At 54.4% G+C, this 19,471-nt stretch overlaps 8 protein-coding genes across 8 annotated transcripts; 4 read left to right on the plus strand and 4 right to left on the minus strand.

Annotated features, from left to right (window-relative positions):
- The first annotated feature begins 410 nt into the window (after positions 1-410).
- On the plus strand, positions 411-2,402 carry EV422DRAFT_539466 (uncharacterized protein). Its single transcript, XM_053071065.1, has 6 exons — positions 411-668; positions 983-1,042; positions 1,102-1,185; positions 1,251-1,327; positions 1,416-1,695; positions 1,779-2,402. Exons 1-6 carry the CDS (start codon positions 546-548, stop codon positions 2,208-2,210), a joined length of 1,056 nt encoding a protein of 351 aa, XP_052922934.1. The 5' UTR covers positions 411-545; the 3' UTR covers positions 2,211-2,402.
- Positions 2,403-4,007, minus strand: EV422DRAFT_539468 (COP9 signalosome). The gene is made up of 7 exons (XM_053071066.1): positions 3,760-4,007; positions 3,609-3,697; positions 3,464-3,536; positions 3,290-3,392; positions 2,951-3,217; positions 2,754-2,865; positions 2,403-2,684 (listed from the first exon to the last, which is right to left on the minus strand). The coding sequence occupies exons 1-7, from the start codon at positions 3,779-3,781 to the stop codon at positions 2,550-2,552; spliced, it is 801 nt and encodes a 266-aa protein (XP_052922935.1). The 5' UTR covers positions 3,782-4,007; the 3' UTR covers positions 2,403-2,549.
- Positions 3,986-5,764, plus strand: EV422DRAFT_200473 (uncharacterized protein). Its single transcript, XM_053065284.1, has 5 exons — positions 3,986-4,388; positions 4,476-4,597; positions 4,664-4,876; positions 4,950-5,180; positions 5,258-5,764. The coding sequence occupies exons 1-5, from the start codon at positions 4,268-4,270 to the stop codon at positions 5,552-5,554; spliced, it is 984 nt and encodes a 327-aa protein (XP_052922936.1). The 5' UTR covers positions 3,986-4,267; the 3' UTR covers positions 5,555-5,764.
- Positions 5,765-5,790: 26 nt separating this feature from the next.
- EV422DRAFT_499490 (HPP family-domain-containing protein) lies at positions 5,791-6,849 on the minus strand (the record flags this gene model as incomplete). The annotated part of the gene is made up of 3 exons (XM_053068085.1): positions 5,791-6,179; positions 6,247-6,532; positions 6,616-6,849. The coding sequence occupies 3 exons, from the start codon at positions 6,847-6,849 to the stop codon at positions 5,791-5,793; spliced, it is 909 nt and encodes a 302-aa protein (XP_052922937.1).
- A 914-nt stretch (positions 6,850-7,763) lies between these two features.
- On the minus strand, positions 7,764-9,457 carry EV422DRAFT_570121 (cyclin-like protein; the record flags this gene model as incomplete). Its single annotated transcript, XM_053072840.1, has 8 exons — positions 7,764-8,066; positions 8,129-8,211; positions 8,283-8,449; positions 8,523-8,568; positions 8,633-8,789; positions 8,850-8,948; positions 9,012-9,096; positions 9,174-9,457. The coding sequence occupies 8 exons, from the start codon at positions 9,455-9,457 to the stop codon at positions 7,764-7,766; spliced, it is 1,224 nt and encodes a 407-aa protein (XP_052922938.1).
- A 371-nt stretch (positions 9,458-9,828) lies between these two features.
- Positions 9,829-12,877, plus strand: EV422DRAFT_539500 (eIF4-gamma/eIF5/eIF2-epsilon-domain-containing protein). The gene is made up of 5 exons (XM_053071067.1): positions 9,829-10,362; positions 10,447-10,531; positions 10,607-10,726; positions 10,792-12,472; positions 12,558-12,877. The coding sequence occupies exons 1-5, from the start codon at positions 10,211-10,213 to the stop codon at positions 12,689-12,691; spliced, it is 2,172 nt and encodes a 723-aa protein (XP_052922939.1). The 5' UTR covers positions 9,829-10,210; the 3' UTR covers positions 12,692-12,877.
- On the minus strand, positions 12,878-14,199 carry EV422DRAFT_539502 (DNA replication complex GINS protein psf3). Its single transcript, XM_053071068.1, has 6 exons — positions 14,048-14,199; positions 13,907-13,975; positions 13,756-13,814; positions 13,546-13,680; positions 13,332-13,474; positions 12,878-13,248 (listed from the first exon to the last, which is right to left on the minus strand). The coding sequence occupies exons 1-6, from the start codon at positions 14,096-14,098 to the stop codon at positions 13,139-13,141; spliced, it is 567 nt and encodes a 188-aa protein (XP_052922940.1). The 5' UTR covers positions 14,099-14,199; the 3' UTR covers positions 12,878-13,138.
- A 93-nt stretch (positions 14,200-14,292) lies between these two features.
- On the plus strand, positions 14,293-18,946 carry EV422DRAFT_603341 (uncharacterized protein; the record flags this gene model as incomplete). The annotated part of the gene is made up of 4 exons (XM_053073738.1): positions 14,293-14,984; positions 15,059-15,166; positions 15,245-18,510; positions 18,688-18,946. Coding segments are annotated over exons 1-4 (3,951 nt in total), but the record flags the coding sequence as incomplete, so codon positions are not given.
- Between the last annotated feature and the right edge of the window lie 525 nt (positions 18,947-19,471).

The raw sequence follows: 19,471 nt of genomic DNA on the forward strand, positions 1-19,471 counted from the left end.
ACACGAGCCCCCGCGCGGCTTCCCCATGGCTGTACTCAAGCGGTGACGAAGATGATGCCGCCGTCCTCGACAGGCTTATGACCACTGTCGAAGGGTACATCGCGACGGGCAGGTGGGAGGGGCCCGGCGACGCAAGTGGAAGTAGCAGTGGAAGTCTGGCGTGAGGATAACCGAACGCATCTGTGAAACCGAGGATAGGATTGAAGCATTGGACACTCTAGTGGGATGGACGTGGCATTATACCGTCCTTGTAAATAGATTGTTTTTCTTGCGATGACACAGCTGGGATAACTCCCCTCTCATACGTGTGAAACTCTGTGAACCTACGTAGTAGTGGATTTGGCGTGAATTACGATAGATTTTCGGACACACCTCATCGCACTCTGCTCCTCTCGCGCGTGCCCCCTCCTTGCTGTCAATACCTCATGCTCACTGTCATTTTGCCCCTCGTTCGCTGTCCCCCAACTCAAACTTCAAGTTCAGTCTCACTGGCCCGTCTCCAGTAGCAAAACCGAGGCTCTCCAGATCCAGCTCCACACACAGCAATGTACCTCCTGCCAGCACAGACCATCCACATGCCGCTCCCATGTCCCGTCTCGCACGACGCCGCAAGGCTGGCGATCGGCACTTTCATCACAGTCGGGATGGTCGTCTCGTATTTGCCACAGGTGAGAAGTGCGAGGGAGTGGGGCCGCCGTTAGCGGAGAAAGAGGAGGTGGGCGAGAAACGGGTCCCATGGGCTTATTGGCTGGACTGGTTAGACCTGCCGTGATGGGTGATAAGTGCGAAACACTTGGCGCGGAAGACCTTCCGCCGGTGTGAGAAATTAGACTTACACCTCAGAGGCATAGAAAAACAATAGTCTGGGGGAGATATGATATGAAATGGCACCTGCATAGGACATGAGTTTTGCATACCTTTATCGTACAGCCGAACGATTCGGCGCTTATCGGTTTTCTTACCTATCCGTTTGGAACCGCAGTTCATCAAGATTTTTCGCAAGAAAAGCAGTGAAGGATTGTCGCTGTATTTCTTCTTCCTGGTAAGCAACTGTGGACCCCCCCTCCAACAGAAGTACTAACGTATGGGCCTTTTATCCAGGGATCGCTCGGGATGGTAGCGACTGTCGCGAACATGGCTTTACTTCAGTACCCTTCCATAGTGTGTTGCCGGAAATCGCCCCAGGTGCGTCCTCGAGCATCTCCGGCAGAAGCGTCGGGACATCAGTGTTGACCGTGGTGCAAAAGTAGTGGACGCCTTTGCTATGCTTCGAGAACACTCTGGGCTTCACTCAGGTCGCCGTCCAGACGGCTTGTTTCATGACTTGGTGAGGAGCTCAGCGTACACGCCTCTTTCCGCGTCATTTGCACCAGCATTTGACTCATATTTGTCTGGAAATGATCGCGGACTTCCAGCGTCATTCTCTTCTACGTCTACTATCCAGCGCACCTCAAGCATCACCCAGATAGCACCGAACCGACTCTCGCGTATACGCGTGCTAAATGGATCCGCCGCATCATCATTGCTTACACGGTCACGATCACTGCGACGGTGGTGATCCTGCTCACTCGAACGACGGATGCTCAGGGAAACAGTGAACCGGCAAGATACGTGGCCGGTGTCATGGGTGTTGGCGCCGCTTTCACTAGCGTGTTCCAGTTCATGCCGCAGATATTGCATACTTGGGATTTACAGGTATGACTGGATGCCCGAGGCGGAGAGAGACGGTTATTTCCTTTCAGAGAGCGCACATGCTCACGGCCATCTCTCTCTTTTAGGCGGTCGGCTCCCTTAGCATCCCCATGATGCTCATGCAATGCCCAGGCTCGTTCCTGGTCACATACTCGCTATACATCGCACCAGGCGCCAACTGGACCTCGTGGCTACCCTACTTCATGAGCGGCTCGCTCCAAGGCGTCCTACTCGCATTGTGCATATTCTTCACGCTGCGAGAGGGGAAGCATTCACCGACAAGGAGGGAAAGCGACGGGTCGAGGCTTGGGGACGCTGAGGAACCGGCGCAAGAGAACGATGGGGACGACGGCCGAGGCGATGGAGAGGACAGCGCGCTGGGCGAGGAGGCGCCGTTGCTGGGACAGAAGGCTGGTAGTGCGGCAACTCCGCGGCCGCGGGCCCCGGTGGTCGTGGTGGAGGATCCCGGCGCCGCTGCCGAGAGGCGTGGGAGCTATGGCGCTGTCGAGGGTTCGTGAACCCGTTTGATATTTGTTCTACTGTGTCTGTGCAAGCCCATGGCGTTAAGTATTGTGAGCGACCCTCAATCTTGCTCGCGTACGCTTATAGGACGTGGGGTGTAGATTGGCATACCCTCCGAGTCTCCCACTGTTTCGATCCCATTCCCGGCTGCCATCGTGGAGCAAACGAGGCCACTTTCTTTTGTATATATGCATTTTGAATTCGATCTCCGTATCTACTGCGTGCTACAGCAACGGACGCCCAGCAAGGCCAACACAACTGTACAGTTTGCGCCATGTGCGTGGCAGAAGAATATGTTCGAAGGGCCCGCAGATTTTCACATTCATCAATCGAAATCACACAATACGCTCCAGCTCCCTCGCATATTCTAATGTCTGCAAAATAACATGGTCAGCGGGGATATCGGTGTTGTCCGTGTCCGTCACGCCGAACGTGATTTTCTTTGTCTTGGGATTGACTTTCCAGCCACGCTGTGGGACGGAGTCATTTGTTAGCCGCAAACCCAGGACAGAGAGTGAAAGCGGATGAAGAGGACGAACCTCAGTGGCGAAAGCCGTAACCTCACTCTCGGATTTGAAATACAGAAGCGTGGCCGCGTCGGGGATGGGCAGGCTGTCGTAGGCTTTTTCGCTACACCTGGCAATCTCATCCCTGAAGAAAAAACGTGAGCGAGTGAGTCGCACATATCCCCAGCCATACCCACCCGCGGCTGGTTCAGATCCACCTCTCCACGAACCTGATCGTCCCCATCAAGATGTCAATAAAGAACAAGTACTCCTCAGCCGGCACATTCGCTCTTGAATGCCACACTTTGTTATAGCTGCCCTCCATCAAACATTGCTCGATCTGGATAGGGTGGCGGATATACACATTGTCATTCAGCTGGTCAGGGTTGATGAGCTCCAGCTCTGTGTGGAACTCGGAGATCCGGTTTTGTGCTAGCAGGCGGAGGAGGTTGAGGCCTAGGAGGGGGTAGGTGCGGGCTGACTCGGGGAGTTGCTTGCTAAAGATTTGACGTTGTAAGGTTGGTATGTATATATTTTCATAGGAACAGACAGCCTTCGTTCCCACAAACCTGTAATCATTGTAGTACGTCTTCAGCTGCGAAATGTATCGCTCGAACGACGGGATGTCCTTCACACGGATACTCCACTGTGCTCCAATCTCCAGCACTTCACCTACAAAACGCTCGTCTGCTATTAGACGCGTTGTCCTTGGCCCTTCATTCGAAGTCATCCCTCAAACGTACGTGCTAACAGAAGCTCCTGCGCATCAGCGGTGCGGTCACCAGGCAGAAGGAACGACAGCTCCGTGAGATATATCTGGAGGAAGAACGGGTCCCGGTCATGACTTTCGCGTGCGAAGTGAGACGCTAGACCAGGACATGCACCAACCTTTAGCTTGGCCAGGTATTGACCGCATTTCTGCAGGTCCGCTTTAGGTGAGTTGAACTCCTTCTTCAGCTGCTCGTAGACCGCAAGAGCTGTAAACAACGGGGTGAGCGAGGACCGTTTCTGCAAAGGTTGAGAACAGGAAGGGACGTACCTTCGTTCAAAACGCCAGGCATGATGTTGTCCAAGATGGTAACGCCGGGAAGATAATATGGAATGCGATGAGACAACCGGTCTGACAGGTCTTGGGCAGTTGACTGCAGATATCGGCAGGAAGGTCAAACAAGCCGGAATGGGTCACGGCTTCTTCTGTTGGGTTCGGAGTCGGGTTCGGAGTGCTGTTCGCAGATCCAGGCAATGTCGTCGCGTTTGAAAGTGAATTCTGAGAAAAGCTCACCGCATCGCGTCTAGCCATGCGCTCAATTGCCATTTCCGAAATTACAGTACGACAGCGACGACAGAACGACAGCCTCCGACACCCGCGGGGAAGAAGGATAGCCACCAAGCGGACGGTCTATTGCTGCCGTAGAGAACGTACATATTGCTGGCCGACCGCGCTTACAACTGCACTCAAAGGCCTTTACAACCCTGCATCAGAAGGAACCTCAGGGCTTGCCCTCAACCCAGCAGAAACGAGTGTCTTATGCATAGCCCATGACTGAATGGATGAAACACGGACAATGGGTATGGCGGCGACGGTGGAACCGATGCCGGTCCCCGTCGCCTCCCTCGAGGCGGCGGTGCATATCGGCACCAAGGAATTCATAAAGGGGTTCGTCGCCGGTGGGTAGAGCTATGCGTTGCTGATATCTGTTGGGAAGTTTCGGTTAGCCCAACGCTTGCGGAGTACTCACTTTGGTTCGTCTACAGGACAAATGACCCTTGGGGTACTCATATTCTTCTTGATAAAGGTGTTTTTTTTCCGGAGCGGGGAGGAGACGCGGATAGATCTCTCGCGGAAACGAAACGTGAGACGACCGTATGAACCAAAGGTATGACCGAGTGTTGAAGAAACCCTTTCCCTTACCGAGAGCAAACCGCTAACCGAGCGAGAACAGATTCGAGTCCCGTTGCCAGCGCACGCAACCGAATCGCAAATCCTCTCCAAAACACTCTACAACATCCAAACCCATCCCGTTGAATCATGCGACTGGCTCAATGTCCTCATAGCGCAAACGATAACCAAGTACCGCAACGACAGCGGGTTCAACAATCGCATCGTGCATGTCCTGGACGAGGTCCTCAATGGGCATACGAAACCGGGGTTCCTGGTACGGTCCTCGCAATCCCTTTTGACTTTCCCCGTCAGCGTTCGACTGAGTAGCTGAGTAGTGCATCAAATAGGGCCCCATACACATCACTGACTTTTCCCTGGGAGACGATTTCCCACTGATGAAAGGCGCAAGTGTGCGGTACGCTGAGGAGACGGGCAATTTGCAGACAAGCGTGGTTTTTCAGTTTGATGACCAGGTGACGCTGGGTATCGAGACCCAGGTGCTTGTCAATTGGCCAAAGCCGTGTATTGCGGCTTTGCCGGTTGCGTTGTCGCTTTCTGTGGTTAAATTTTCGGGGACTGTGAGTTGAGCGCTTTGTTTATCGGAGGGCATGAGGCACCGGGAGGCAATCCTCATCTCCTCTCGCGCGCTACACAGGTCGCCGTCGAATTCGTCACCCACCCCGACACGCCCGAAACCTACCTCTCCATCTCGATCCTCGACGACTTCATCCTCGACTTTGAAGTCCGCTCCCTCCTGGGCCACCGCACAAAAGTGAAGGATCTTCCCAAGCTCGCCTCGCTGATAACCTCGAAATTGCGCGCCGTGTTTGAGGAGGAGATCGTGTGGCCAAGTTTCAAACGGTGTAGGATCCCCATGCTGTGGGGAGATGCCCAGGAAGACGCGGTGAGGGAGGAATTGGAGGATTTGGTAGAGGAGATTAAACATGCTTAGATTGTTGCGGCTCTATATATTATTTTGATGGCGGCCATAGGAATGTGATCGTGGGTATATGTATACGAGGGCCTTGTATCTAAGTTAAAGCCCTTGCATAGACGCCGTTGAGAGTTCTAGCTATGATGACCACTAGCCTGGTGATGCAGGACAATCATCCTCCCCAAGCGAAGGTATCTAACCAAAAAGCGAGACTAGCCAATGGGCACCGTCTGAAATCTCCCGAAAATCAACACCTACGGCATGATCCGCCCAGCGACGTTCCGCACGTTATTCCCATGCAGTTTGCTCTGTATCCCCTCCAGCACCGCCTGCTCCTCGGCAGACAGCTCCAGCCACGTCGGCATGATGATCTCATCCTTATCCACCACCACCGCTTCATCAGGAACATGGTGCACGCCAACCACCCGCTCGTCGTCCTCAGCGTCGGGGCCGATATGCAGGCCGATGTGCTCGCCCTTTGATCCCAGCGAGTGGGTTCGAACCGGTCGGGAGGGCGTTTGGAATTGCGGGACTATGACGTGCTCGCTGCGTTTCACCCAGAAGACGGGGTAGCGGCGGGCGATATTGTTGTTCAATAGACCGATTACGAGCATTAGTGATGCAGAGAGGATGACGATCGGAACTGTAGAACCGAATAAGGTAAGACGGGAGGCGGAGTGACGAGCAAACACTTTGGGATGTCAACGCACCATAATACCACCCCATAATAGCAATCTGCGGCGACAACGGCGGCAACAGCGCACTGGCACCTCCCGGCGGATGCAGTGTCGCCGTCATCTGCATCACCACAATCGACGTCGCCGTCGCCAGAGAGGACGGCAGCCACCGTATATCCGTGTAATCAGTAACAAAATGCGCAAACAACTTCTGCAACGCTACGCCGATAACTGCTGATAACGCATGCCCGAACACCAACGCTCGCGGTTGCGCTAGCGGGGCTTCGATGGCGCCGAAGACGAGGACTGCAGACGCTGCCTGTCGCAACAATACGTTTCAGTACAACTGCACCCCCGTGGGAAGACTCCGCCCAACCCAGCACTCCGCCCAACGCCACCTACGAAACTAGCAATAATACTCGGCACATTCCGCTCGACAAAATACGTATTCCGCTCAAACACCGCCTGCAAAACCGCCATGCTCGCAAACGAGCCAATGAACGAGAATATCCATATCACGTATATCTTTGGTTGAAGCGTTGAGCTTGTTGTTGGGCGGCGGTAGCCGAGGAACCAGGAGAGGGAGGGTGGGAGTTGGGCGAGGCGGGAGGCGCCTTCTGGCGGTGTTGTGTGCATGGCGTCAGGAAGGGACAAATATGTGCTGCTGCTGTCGTCGCTTGTGTGGGAGGGTGTTGTTGGGCATGTGAAGGCTTTGTCGGTGACTTGCTTTTACGGAGACATTCCAGCGAAATGTTCCCTCAGGAGGTTCGCAGCCAAGTTGCAATGCGGGAATTCGCTATTCGCGTAATCCTTCCGACCGACGCGTTTCCGCCAGGAACTTTCTCAAATGGGCGCTCGCCGTGTGTGCATGCCAGAAAGTGGGGAATACATGCATACATGTGGCACGCTTGATGAAATCGATGGAGATTTTTCCCAACGAACTCCGGCTGACAAATAATTTGGGCGCACCGTTATGAGGAACGCGGACATGTCTCCATTCGGATTACGGCTCTGTCACAAGAGGACCATTACCAATGAATGATATTCCGGAAACAGGGATAACCGCTCACATATCAGATCATCAGTTGCTGCTTCCCAAAGCCCAAAAGGTGTATGTATGGTTTGGGGATGTGGGTAAATACAAGGGCGACAAATGTCCATCGAAAGCGGTCGCTGTGCGGTCAATTGAGCAGGATTCCATCAACGCCGGCTCTAAGCTGGATAGTCCATCGAGTGCGAGGTTGACCGAGAAAGGTCTCCTGACTGACTGTAGCCTATGTCTTCCACCTGAAGAGGTCACCCTGCTAAGTAAAGCCATGCAACTAGCAGTCTTTTGCGGCCTCCGGTACGTACATGAGCATGATGCATTTCTGCAGCTTCATTAATCAAACGACCGTTGGCCCGAAGACCGGAAGACCGACGCGGGTAGCGTTGATGAACGCTGTAAGGGTATAATCGCGGAGCGCGATATCCGCGCTAGTCGTTTCCAGCCGAGTGGGAATCGAGCCAGTCCAGCTCACGTCGCCAAGGCGGGGCAACCGTTTGGGCAATCAGGTGTTCATCTCGGAAACATCAGCGAACCGCGCTCGCTTCTCACGCCGATGGTCGGCAGCTGGGTCCGTCCTTGGCGAAATCGTGCCCACCGACTCTTCAGGTTTCCTCTTGCATCCGAGTATTGACGTCGGAGATGAAGCGTATCCCTCTGACATTATACTAGGCGACATCTCGTCACGGCCAGATAGGTCTCCTGCTTCCCCTCTGACTGTTGGGTCGCCTCTTTCCATCATGACCCACGCGTCCCCTTCCCCCAGTTTGGCCGAGGCCTCTACGGATGATGATTTGTCCTCCTCTTTCTGTATGAATGATTGTGTCAGTAACGCCTCCCTCCAAGTCAGACCTGGTCCTGGACCCTTACCTTCACAGGACTGTTACTTCCAAGACCGTGCCGCTGACGACAAGGATGACGCACATAGTACTCGTTCATTTCGTTAACTGCAGCTGTGAGGGAATGCATAAGCTGAGTCTGCGCCAAGTACGTTGTGTTCCACCATTTATCCTTCTCGACTTACCTTTGAACGTCCGATACCGCTCCTCGTCTTCCACATCGGTAACTTTGCGAAAGGATCGTCCGTCCACGCCTACAGGCACTTTCGCACCGATCATTTTTGCCCCGAAGAAGATGGCGGCTGCGGCCAGAAAGCGGGCGGGAAACATCAAACAAATCGTAGAAAAGTAACTGAGGGACACCAAAGAGAGAGGGTCAGTAGATGCATCCACGATTCGAACGCATGTCAGATCGGTGTACGTACCAATCACTGAAGACCCCGGTTGCAGCATCAACCACCGGTCCGGAAACTACAAACGCAGATGTCTGATGTGAGCAATAGCCGCGCTAACTTCTTAGAATGCCGATTCATACCTTTCAAATTGTCATAAATCTCGATGAACGTTTCATGAGGGGTCTTTGGCAGCGCATCGAAATTCAAGGTTCTGAAAGCCTCAATTTCATAAAAGAGCAACCTTCTTCGGTACTCCTCGAAGAGTGGGCTGTTGAAATCTACCTTCATTGACGGGTCCTAGCATATCAATTTCCTCAGCATTTCCCGCGATGTAGGGTTGGTAAGAGGGCGGCTCACCTTGTTGAGCACTTTTATGAAAGCCTCCACCATGTGGGCGCTTTTGATGGGCCGGTCATCCAGCTTGGCGGATATCCAGAGACAAGTAGCTGCCACCAGCTGATGGAGGATGATCAGCTAACCCAGAAATCCACACGGCGTAGAGCATCAGATCGCACATACCTTGTACTCGCTGTACTCTATGAAGGACTTTCGCATATAGAAGCGATGAAAATAGAGACATGACACATGAGATAGCCTCGGACTCCTGCAAAGAGCGCTTTGGATCAGCCCTTCTGCGTTAAAACTCATACGTACCCGAAAGCGGTCACCGTTCTTCCTCACCTTGTCAGGTTGTCTGCCAACTTCAGAACCATCCGGGTGCCCTTTTCGCGTAATATCAGTTCCGCCTCCGCAGAAACCCCTTGCTGTCGCGAAGGCGTGTGTTCTAGCTGTTCCTCTGTGCAATACCAATTTTTTGCTGGTTCTTTGTCGAGAGCGGTGATGAGCAATCTTGGGCGGACACTGCGATTGCGGGGTGACCGGCCAGGTTGTCGGGAATGGTGACCTCCGCGACGGGGGCGGGAGGGTGTACCCCGCCTGCGTTGCGAATATGGTGGCCGTGGCATTTTGAGGGTTCAAAAGTGCTAAAGTTGTGGTTACGGCAAGTCACTAGGAGTGATATCCATGGTGGCAGGCCTGTCGATCTTCTCCAGCAATGTTCCTTCAAAGGAACGCGGTAAATAGGGGTCGCACGGCAGATATCGGATAAGTTTGCCTGGTGTGCTCCTTTGCCATAGACCATACACTTTGAGGCCGAGTAATGGGGACTGGCAGCAATACTATGCGAGCTGTGCTGGTGATGGCTGCACAAGGTGCTCTGTATAATGGATATGGTTTTGTAAGGCCACCATTCCGAAGCGAAACGGACTGTTGACTTGTGCGGTGTCCTCTGAGGCTCTGATGTCTTCAATTGTCTTGGCCCCGCGTCGCAGTCATCAAATCACGCCCGCTCAGGCTGTTTCCCAAACGGTGCCCGTGACGGCATGTATTAGAAAGTGGTCCTTGTAGCCGACAAGCCCTCGTCTCAGGCGCTGCTGCTGCTGCTGCTGCCCCACCAACTATCTGTCTACTGCTTCTTCACTGCACATATATTGAGAGAGTGATCAAGTTGGTTCTCCGTCAGCGAAATAGTGTCCACTCCCTCGGTGTAGCGTCGCAAGCGTTTTTTCCCACTACGATTTACTTTCCCACGGAGAGATCGCCTTTTTGATACATTCACCTCATACTGTCCCAAGAACTCTCTCGAAACACCGTATAGCTCCCCTTCTGTAGCACTCTAAGACCTCTGTCACCGCTCACAGGATCAGAAGACCTCACTCATGTCCAGGGAGAGTGCCGCCGCCGGAATCCTGCTTTATCGCCTCCGTCCTCACCAAGCAGTGGACTTTTTGCTCGTCAACGACTTTCTATCGCATAAACGACACTGGACGCCTCCGAAGGGCAAACTTATCGGCAAGGAGGATGAATTGAAGTAGGTGGACTCATGGGACCCTGAACTTGGTCCCAGAAGGGGCGTGGGAAAACGGAGTTTCTGACTTGCTCTTATCTTTTTCAGGTGCGCGTTGCGAGTTCTGCCGGACGTCGTAGGCATCAATGTGAGGGACATACACATCGAGGAAGGCTTTCGAGCGGAAATCAAGGTAATGCTACATGGACACCTCTCACCTTTCGCTCGATCGACGAATCGGCTTGTTGAACGGCCTTTATCATTTTAGTACCTGTCTGGGACGAACGTTAAGAGATGTGTCTTCTTCCTGGCGCGTGTTCCGCCCGCCCTTCGTATTTTGCCCGGCGGGGTCGGGGAAATGAATACTGCGTGGTGCAATCTGAAGCAGGTGAGAACATTAATATCACCCATCCGTTATTGGACGTGCTGCTGGAGTCAAGTCAAAACTCTCAGGCTTCAGACCGAATGCAATACAAAAACATGCAAGATGTTCTTTCGCAAGCGGTAGCTTTCGTTGAGCAATTGCAAGCACGACAAACAGTCGCAACAGGTGCATCGTCCGTAGGAGGAGGTGGAGCAGCGAATGAAGACGATGGATCTGCTTCCGCGCAGAGACAAAACAGGCGGCGGCTGGGAGGGCCAGGGCGAGATGGGGAGAAGAATGGGAGGAACAGCTCGGACGATGAACAGCGTCGAGGCGGTCCGAACAGACGAGGAGGTCATGAGAAGGCCGGTGGCATGGTATTTGGACCGAATACCAACAGATCGTGGCGTGAACCACAGCCGAAAGAGGGAATCAGGATCCTGCAACACGACCCAGCCGAGCTTCACAACGGTCAGCCGCCTCGGGATCGCGAGTGGAATGACGATTTCAGGCCTCGCCCGAACAACCGTAATGGACACGATCAGAATCACACTTCGGCATCGCAAAACCCCCTTTTCAAGACTCGATTGTGCGAAAGGTTCGAGGTAGAAGGGACCTGCCCGTACGGAAGCCGGTGCACCTTCGCTCATGGCCAAGCGGATTTGCGAGAGAGGCCTACAGGCGCGGGCGAAGTCAACGATAAGCCTGAGGGTCTTACGCTCTTCAAAACGAGGATGTGCGAAAGATTATTGAAGGAAGGCTTCTGTCAGTATGGACCGCGGTGCAATTTCGCCCACTCTGAAAGTGAACTCCGGCAGAGGCCGAATCCCCACAGCCGTGACCATGATCATGAAGATCGTCCTGCTCAACAGCAGGAGCAGCGGCAACAGCCGCCGCCGCAGCGTCATATTCCCCGAAGCGCGCCTATGCCACCACTTATACCACAGCCTCCTCCACCATCGATAAAGATTCTGGCGAGGCCAAAGCTAGACGCGGACTGGCGGTCAGGAACTCCGCCACAGAGGAAGGACACCCCTGTCATCGCTGGAGAGACCACGTCAGGACCGCAAGCAGCTATTCGGAACCACGAAGCGTTGCCTATCACCGCTCCAGCAACACCACCACCTCCTGCTGCACCCGTCGCAGCAGGTCCAGCCGCGATCACCACCAACAAGACGCGCAGCAAGCCAGATTCAGGCGCCGCGATAAGGGACCTGTTGAAGGGAGGAGACAACGACAAGGAGAAACCGTGGATGCGCGTGCTCGACCTCTCCGAGCTGGAACGGGAGAACCTCCAAAACAGCCGGCACCCCACCCCTCCACCGCACCCCGCCAACCCCGGGGGCTCCAGCACACCCACCCCCACCACAACCCACATCGAACAACAACGCGCCCATCTCGAAAAATCCCTCACCGCCTCCCTCTCCACCCTCCTCCTCGGCAACAACCTCACCCAGCAGGAAGAGATCAAGGAACTCACGCGGATAGAGTTTAAGCACGACCTGCGCAAGAAACAGGTGTTTGCGATCCTGATTGGCGCGCTGATGGCGGATGGCGCGTATGAGAGTGCGAGGGTGAAGAGGCGCACGGAGCTGTTTAGGAAGTTTATGACGCATAGGGATGATCAGAAGGATTTGATGAGGGCGGTTGAGAGAATTGCGTTGAGGAGCTCCGTGGGTGCTACTGGAACTACGGGTGCGGGTACGAGCGTCAATGGACATGGGAAGGCTGTAATGAGCAAGATTCTGGTGCTTTTGAAGGATCTTTATGGTAAGTTCTCGATAAGACGACACTTGATTGGGGTATCCTGCAACGTTGGCAACGGTCACTAACGTGATTCTATACTCGTTTACAGATGCCGACCTCGTAGAAGAAGACATCATCCTCGCCTGGCATAGCTCCCTGTCTCCTGAAGCCGCGGACCTCAAACGACGCGTAGAACCATTCGTGTCCTGGCTGCAGACAGCTGAGGAGGAGGATGAAGAGTGAACGGCGAGCCTAGGAGGAAATTCCGAACCCTTTGGGGCGTGGAAAGCTTGCTTGCATCGCTAGATGTAGGCGTGATGTTTGAATCTCATTTTGTGAAGGTGAAGGGTTCAACGTGTCCTTCTTTGCCACGCACAACATGTACATATAAACTGGAACAATTTGCAAATATGTGCGCTCTGTGGAAGTAACCTCGTTTGGAACCGATCTAGTTGAAGCCGTGCTTCTTTTCTTCACAGTTCCAATTCACAATCCTTCTCTTCACTCCTCCCGTCCGGATCTTCTACCATTGATGTGGCTCTCGTGCGTGTAGATACACATTCTTTTCATGGTACGGACTCCGCCTTCCTAACTATGTATACAAAATACGCCTGGATCGCTCCAGATATGCATCATGCATCCGTGCCCAATCCCTCCAATCCACCCATTTACGCCGTTCAATCCCCGAAATCAATGCCGTCCAACCCTTCTACTCAAAATCTCCGCCGTCTGAATCCGCACCGCTTTCCGCCTATCCCACTGCATCATCTCCATCACCGTCTCATGGCCCAACTTGTACACTGAATGGAAAAAAGACTCTCCCAGTCAGCCCAATGTCGTCCCTCAACCACGTCTCAACCATGAAGAGTTTTCGCTTCCTTACATTCCCGCTCCGTCTCATCCAACGAATGAATAAACTCCGACCGATCGGTTCGTAATCTTGACGTCTGTGTGTAGTCCATGATGCAAGGGAGGCGGGCTTTGAAGGCTTGCGAGAGGACTTCGGGGAGGGCTGCGTCGACGATCCTGATGGGAGATGGAGGAGGGGGTGAACATAGCGGTCGTGATATGAACAGTTGAGCGGTTTTCCGACATACAAGTTGATGATGTTGACTCCGAAGCGGTAGTAATAGGGACACAGCCTGTTGAGGTTGACGGAGGTTGGGGATGCGCTGATGTCGTCGCGGACGCGTTGATTGAAGCATTTGGGGAGTTCGAGGTCTACGTGGTCACTGTATGGGAAAAGGGGAGGGTGTTGAGCGACATTCTCGAGAGTGGAAGTAACATGCCGAGGGCGGAGGGCGTACTTTACGGCAAGATGCTCTGCTAGCCAGTATGGGAGCTCTACTTTTGCGTTTGCTGATAACTGCTCAGTCGGGAAATGGGCATACCATTCAGCATACGGAAGGAAGAAGGTACTTCTCCCCCTCTCGACAGCTGCTTCCATCGAACACTTACGTCCGTCTCGTGGTTGCCCTCCAGAAAGCCATACCCTGGCACGTCGTTGTGGAAGAAGCACGGTAATTTCTGTGTGAAGAGTGGGAATTTGGAGGGTCGTTTGGTGGGTAAGACGTTGAACATTAGGAGAGCAGGACATACCTGGTGGTCCGCTATGATAGCGTCGAGGTCCCAGTAGTCGTTTCCGGGCATGGTGTGGTAGGATGGGATGGTGGTTCCGTGAGGAAAGCGATACGAATTGCAGCAGACCTTTCCGTCCAGAATTCACGTCCGAAAGTCGTTCGCGTTGGAATTGGGAACTGGGAAGGGGAGCACGCGTCACATCGCTCAGTTTCAAGATCAAGCAAGCACAGCACGCACGCAAGAGACAAGGAACGCTGTCAAAACTGCAAGCCTCGCCGCTCTTCCTTCCTCTTCCTCAGGAACTGAGCTCCGACTTGACCCCGGTGGCCTCTCGTCTACTAGTGTACATGTACTTATTCTCTCTCTCGGGCACCTACCTCAGGGAATAGGATACCACACTTTCCCATTGGTCAAACCGGAGAACGGTATCAAAGCCCGTCACCTACTGCTCACTTCGTTTCGCCCCATGGGTCTGCGCCGTGGTGGCTCCACTTTGTCGAACTTCGACTCTCCACGCAGGTCGGCAGCTAGTAAAACTCGGACTTCCAGATAGTGGTCCCGCTTGCCTACCGACGGCCAACACTCACATATCACACCCCACCATTCGACAGCTCAGACTACCACCACCATCACCGCCATGACGGTCCAACCTCCCCTACCCATCACAGAAGCCGGCGCCTCTGCCCCCCTTGCGCCGCGCGCATATCAGCAGGAGCTGTTTAGGAAGGCAGTTGCCGGGAATGTTATCGCCGTGTTGGACACGGGGGCCGGAAAGACATTGATAGCTGTGATGCTCCTAAAGCATATGACGAGTCTGAAACAACAACGAGCGGCAAAGCGGCCAAGTATCTTCCTGGTCCCACTTGTGCCGCTAGTTCTGCAACAGGAGGCATATATCAGATTCAACTGTCAGCTGAATGTGAAGCACTACTATGGGTCCATGGGTGTCGACGACGTAAGTCTCGTGGAAGACGAACTTTACTCAACCTCAGAAGAGGCCTAACTGAGGTCGGTGTATGCTCTCAATAGTGGAATTATAAACGGTGGCAAACAGAGATCTCGGAAGCCGACGTTATGGTCATGACAGCTGATATCTTTAGGCTGATTTTGAATCGAGGTCACATCTCCATGGAAAGGGTAACATTCTGTCTTTTGGACTTTGGAAGGCGCTTCACAGTGCGGGCCCTTGACAGGCGCATACACTCTCACGTTCAGGTCACCCTCATTATATTCGACGAAGCGCACCACGCGAGGAAGAACCACAGCTACAATCAAATCATGTCCCATCATTACCAGCGCTGCCCCGTGGAGTTGCGGCCCAAAATCTTCGGCATGACAGCGTCCCCTACGTTTGCCAAACAAGACTCGAAAGACGCCATAGATCAACTTGAAACCAATCTCGACTGCAAAGCATACACAGTCCACACCGATAGTATGGCCGGTCACGTCAGCAGGCCTGACGAGGAAATCGTCTACTACAGGGGGGTATCTGATGCGTTTCTCCCGGCGATCTACTATCTCATACGTGCTGCGGCAGGTCCTGCATACCACATGCTGGAAAAGGCGATGGACAACGCGTTGGAGTTTTGCGAACAGCTCGGGTCATGGTGTGCTGCCCGGGCCTTGGAGAAGGCGATTGCCGACGCGCATGACAAGCTGCATCTGCTCGCGTTTATGCGCAAAACGAACGCGCATCTGAGGGTTGGCGTGGACGAGGCTGTCGAACGGAAGGTGATGGAGAAGGTTCAAAGGCTCAAAACGTATATCGAACTGGCTCCGAATTGGGGAGGGACAGGCTCTGCACCGCATATCGAAGAGGTGTCCCCGAAGGTCCACACCTTGATCAAGATCCTGTTGGGCTACAAAGACGAAGCCGCCACATTCTGCGGGATCGTCTTTGTGCAGAAGCGATCCACAGCCACTGCTCTCCAAGCATTGATCGAAAAGTGGCCTGGCCTGGGCTTTCTCAAAAGCTCAATCCTGGTCGGGCACGGCCGCGGAAAATCAAGCACCGTCCTCGACGTCAACATGCAAATCAAGGAACAGAAACGCATCGTCGGCCAGTTTCGTACGGGTGAGCTCAACCTCCTCATCGCAACTCGTGTGGCCGAAGAAGGCCTGGATATCCGGGAATGCATGCTGGTCATCCGCTTCGATGCGAACGGGACGCTGACGAACTTTATCCAGTCGCGTGGGCGCGCTCGGCATATCAAATCACGGTTCGTCACCCTTTCTAATATCGAGAACCCGTCGGAGGCTATTGATATCGCTGCGTTGAAGAGGGAGGAGGAGCGTATGCGGAACGTTCTGTTCGACCGTGCGGTTGATAACGACATGGAGGATGACAGTCCGTATGATCACAACCTGCAGCTGTCGGAGGATGAGATATATCACATTGAAAGCACGGGCGCGACAGTGACGATATTCGGCGCCATCGGCGGATTGGAGCATTACTGCTCGTTGTTACCCAAGGACGCGTTTGCCCTCAGCCGGCCAATCTTCGAAGAGGAGCCGGTCTCTTTTGCGGAAGGCGCGTACATTGGCCCTGGGTACCTGGGAAACGTCACACTACCCATGGCCGCCCCGAAATCCACTCGCTTCATCCGCGGGAAGGTCGTAACTAGTAAACGGGCGGCGAAACGCTGGGCGGCGTTTGAAGCCATCAAAGTCCTCCACCGGGCCGGGGAGCTCGATGACCGGCTCAAACCGTTCAAAATCCAGCCTGTTCTTGACGATGCTGAGATGGATCTTCTGGAGAGTCAGAAGGGGAGGATGAAGAAGGTCAAGAAGAAGCAGCGGAAGATTATGGAGTTCCGGATGCGGACACCGAGCTTGCTGCAGGGACAGTGGGATTCGTCCGTGGGCGCGTGGCTTACAAAGATTACATTGGACAGCGATACTCCGGGGGTGCCTACAGAGCCGTTGCAGTTCGGGTTGCTGAGTGTTGGGGACCGGCCGCTGCCATCGGAATCGTTCGACTTTATACTTGCGGAGCAGAATGTGACGATGACCACTACAACGTATGCGACGAGGGTCATCATGACCGATGAGAAGCTGAGACAGACGAAGAAGTTCCACTCTGTGTTCTTCAGAGGGATTCTAAGGAGTGATGTACCCGACGACGGCGACTGGGCTACTATCGTCGTTCCAACCACAGCGCCCAAGAGCACTGACATTCTGCATGAATTGAACACGGACCCGAACGCTGCAATCGACTGGGAAGCCATCCAAATCGCGTGTCAGGGGCATCAACCCGTCCTCGACGACCCGAACTTTCTCAAACGGGACGATATTGCGAACTTTGCTGTCTTTGATCGTGTCTTTTACAAACGCGTGTACTTAATCACCCGCGTCGTTCCAGAGACCACACCCTTCTCAGACTTGCCTACAGGCAACGCCCCGCACGTCGCAGGTTTCTACCAGACCCGTCTTCAATGCCGCGAGAAGATCCTGGAGGACCAACTCATCATCGAAGCCCGATCGCTACCGTACATCACCCAAAGCGCCAGCACTCAGGAGAGCTTGGCGGCAAAGTTCCTCATCCCGCAGTTCTGTACCATCTTCCCCATCCCGGCGCGACTCCTCCAGGGCAATGCGCTGCATCTCCCTCTGATCGTGCAGTACTTGCATCACCGGCTCGTGGCGCGAGATCTGAAGTACCTCGCGGTCGAGCGCGCGGAAGAGGGGCAGATCGTCGACGACGAGAGTTATAGGGAACTCAGCGGTACCGTGTCGGATCTGCAGACGGCGCTAACTGCCCCGGTCGCAAACCCGGTGTTCAACTACGAGCGGCTGGAGACGCTCGGCGACAGTTTCCTGAAGGTGCATCAGAGCATACATCTGTTTGTTATGTACCCGGAGTGGCATGAAGGGCATTTATCGCAGAAGCGGAATAACATGGAGAAGAACTCGGCGTTGAGGGAACGGGCTGGGGAGGTTGAGCTCGAGACGTATGTTCTTGGGACCGCACTGTCGAGGAAGGAATGGACGCCGCCTTTGCAACGGGGCGAGGGCGGGGCCACGCAACGGTTGAGTGATAAGACGGTCGCGGATGTTGTGGAGGCCATCATTGGCGCTTGTGTGCTAAGAGGCGGAGAGCTCGGGGGCGCCAAGGCCGTCAAGAAGCTGCTTGGAGGCGATTACGAGATCGATTGGGCGCGGTACTGTGCTATATACAAAGAGAGGCGGAAGAGCGGCGAGTTTAGGACGCCCGGGGTGGATGTTGCCGAACGGGAATTGGGGTATAAATTCAAGGACCCGTCGTTGTGCATGGAGGCGCTCACGCATGCCTCGGCGGCCCAACTTGCTCTGCAGACCGATTGTTATCAACGTCTCGAGTTCCTGGGTGACTCGGTGCTGGGGTTCGTCGTGACGCGATACCTGTACATATTGGAACCCCCACTCGACCCGGGCCAGATCTCGCATCTGCGGTCCGAGCTGGTCAACAACCAGTTCCTGGCTGTTGTCTCGTGGAACATGTCGTTGCCGAAGGTGATGGAGCATATGCATCCGCCGCTCTTCACTGCGCTGGCTGCCTTTGGCGCTGCCTTGGAGAAAGCTGCGGAGGCGGAGGAAACTTCTCTGGCGGCGCAGATTGGTCGGCTTAGCGTGGACACTGACGTCCATGCAAAAGCGTCCTTATCACAACCCATCCCCAGGGCCGACGACACACCCTTAGACCCGGACGCATCCTTCACATCCACCAGAACAACCTCAACCACAACCACCCACACCTCCACCTCCTCCACCTCCTCGCAACTCTTCTGGAACGCGCTAGACTCGGCGCCCAAAGCCGCCGGCGACGTCTACGAGTCCATGATCGGCGCCGTGTTCATCGACTCGGGATTCTTGCTCGATACCGTCGCGCGTGTTGTGCATGATACGCTCATCAAGCCGTATTGGGCAAGGTTTGAGAGGGCGGGGATTCGGAGGCGGTACGCTGATGATGAAGATGAGAAGATGGATATGGATGTGGATATGGCGACAACGCGGGCGGAGGATAGTAGTTTCGAGTCATCGAGCAATGCCGCGAGTCCGACGAGGAGGCCGAGAGAGGATGTGGGTGGGGATGCTGGGGTGGAATCGCCGACGAAGAAGACGAAGGCGCAGGTGGGAAGCGGGGGAGCGGAGACAAAGACACGTGCGCGGCTGAGGGCGTGGGAGAAAGTCGTGCACCCGGCGGAGCAGATGAGTGTTTGGCGTCAGATGATGAAATGTCAGAAGCTCGTCGACACGTACGTCTTGCTTGCTCTTTCTCGTAACAGTGTCTTCGCCCGAGTTACATCGGTATTGGTGCCTCTTCTTTTCGTTCCGTTACCACCCAGATACGAAATCGCGCCCATCACAAACATGGCCACCTGTACCATTACCTTCCACGGCATACCCGTCGCCGTCGAGAACGGCGTCAACAAAAAGGCGGCCAAACGTGTCGCGGCGGGCAAG

Source organism: Fimicolochytrium jonesii (genome assembly GCF_025526975.1).
Source record: "Fimicolochytrium jonesii strain JEL569 chromosome Unknown EV422scaffold_24, whole genome shotgun sequence".
NCBI lineage: Eukaryota > Fungi > Chytridiomycota > Chytridiomycetes > Spizellomycetales > Powellomycetaceae > Fimicolochytrium > Fimicolochytrium jonesii.

Coding starts and splice junctions, on each gene's coding strand:
- EV422DRAFT_539500 (XM_053071067.1), top strand. CDS start 10,211: ATGTCCAGGGAGAGTGCCGCCGCCGGAATCCTGCTTTATCGCCTCCGT. Junction 10,363..10,446: donor GGCAAGGAGGATGAATTGAA/GTAGGTGGACTC, acceptor TATCTTTTTCAG/GTGCGCGTTGCGAGTTCTGC. Junction 12,473..12,557: donor GCTTTTGAAGGATCTTTATG/GTAAGTTCTCGA, acceptor ACTCGTTTACAG/ATGCCGACCTCGTAGAAGAA.
- EV422DRAFT_539466 (XM_053071065.1), top strand. CDS start 546: ATGTACCTCCTGCCAGCACAGACCATCCACATGCCGCTCCCATGTCCC. Junction 1,186..1,250: donor GTTGCCGGAAATCGCCCCAG/GTGCGTCCTCGA, acceptor GTGCAAAAGTAG/TGGACGCCTTTGCTATGCTT. Junction 1,328..1,415: donor ACGGCTTGTTTCATGACTTG/GTGAGGAGCTCA, acceptor GCGGACTTCCAG/CGTCATTCTCTTCTACGTCT.
- EV422DRAFT_539468 (XM_053071066.1), bottom strand. CDS start 3,781: ATGCCTGGCGTTTTGAACGAAG. Junction 3,698..3,759: donor GCCTGGCGTTTTGAACGAAG/GTACGTCCCTTC, acceptor CGTTGTTTACAG/CTCTTGCGGTCTACGAGCAG. Junction 3,393..3,463: donor GCAGGAGCTTCTGTTAGCAC/GTACGTTTGAGG, acceptor AGCGTTTTGTAG/GTGAAGTGCTGGAGATTGGA.
- EV422DRAFT_539502 (XM_053071068.1), bottom strand. CDS start 14,098: ATGCCCGGAAACGACTACTGGGACCTCGACGCTATCATAGCGGACCAC. Junction 13,815..13,906: donor AGGGCAACCACGAGACGGAC/GTAAGTGTTCGA, acceptor CCGACTGAGCAG/TTATCAGCAAACGCAAAAGT. Junction 13,249..13,331: donor GGATGAGACGGAGCGGGAAT/GTAAGGAAGCGA, acceptor TTTTCCATTCAG/TGTACAAGTTGGGCCATGAG.
- EV422DRAFT_200473 (XM_053065284.1), top strand. CDS start 4,268: ATGGATGAAACACGGACAATGGGTATGGCGGCGACGGTGGAACCGATG. Junction 4,389..4,475: donor CATAAAGGGGTTCGTCGCCG/GTGGGTAGAGCT, acceptor GTTCGTCTACAG/GACAAATGACCCTTGGGGTA. Junction 4,598..4,663: donor GACGACCGTATGAACCAAAG/GTATGACCGAGT, acceptor GAGCGAGAACAG/ATTCGAGTCCCGTTGCCAGC.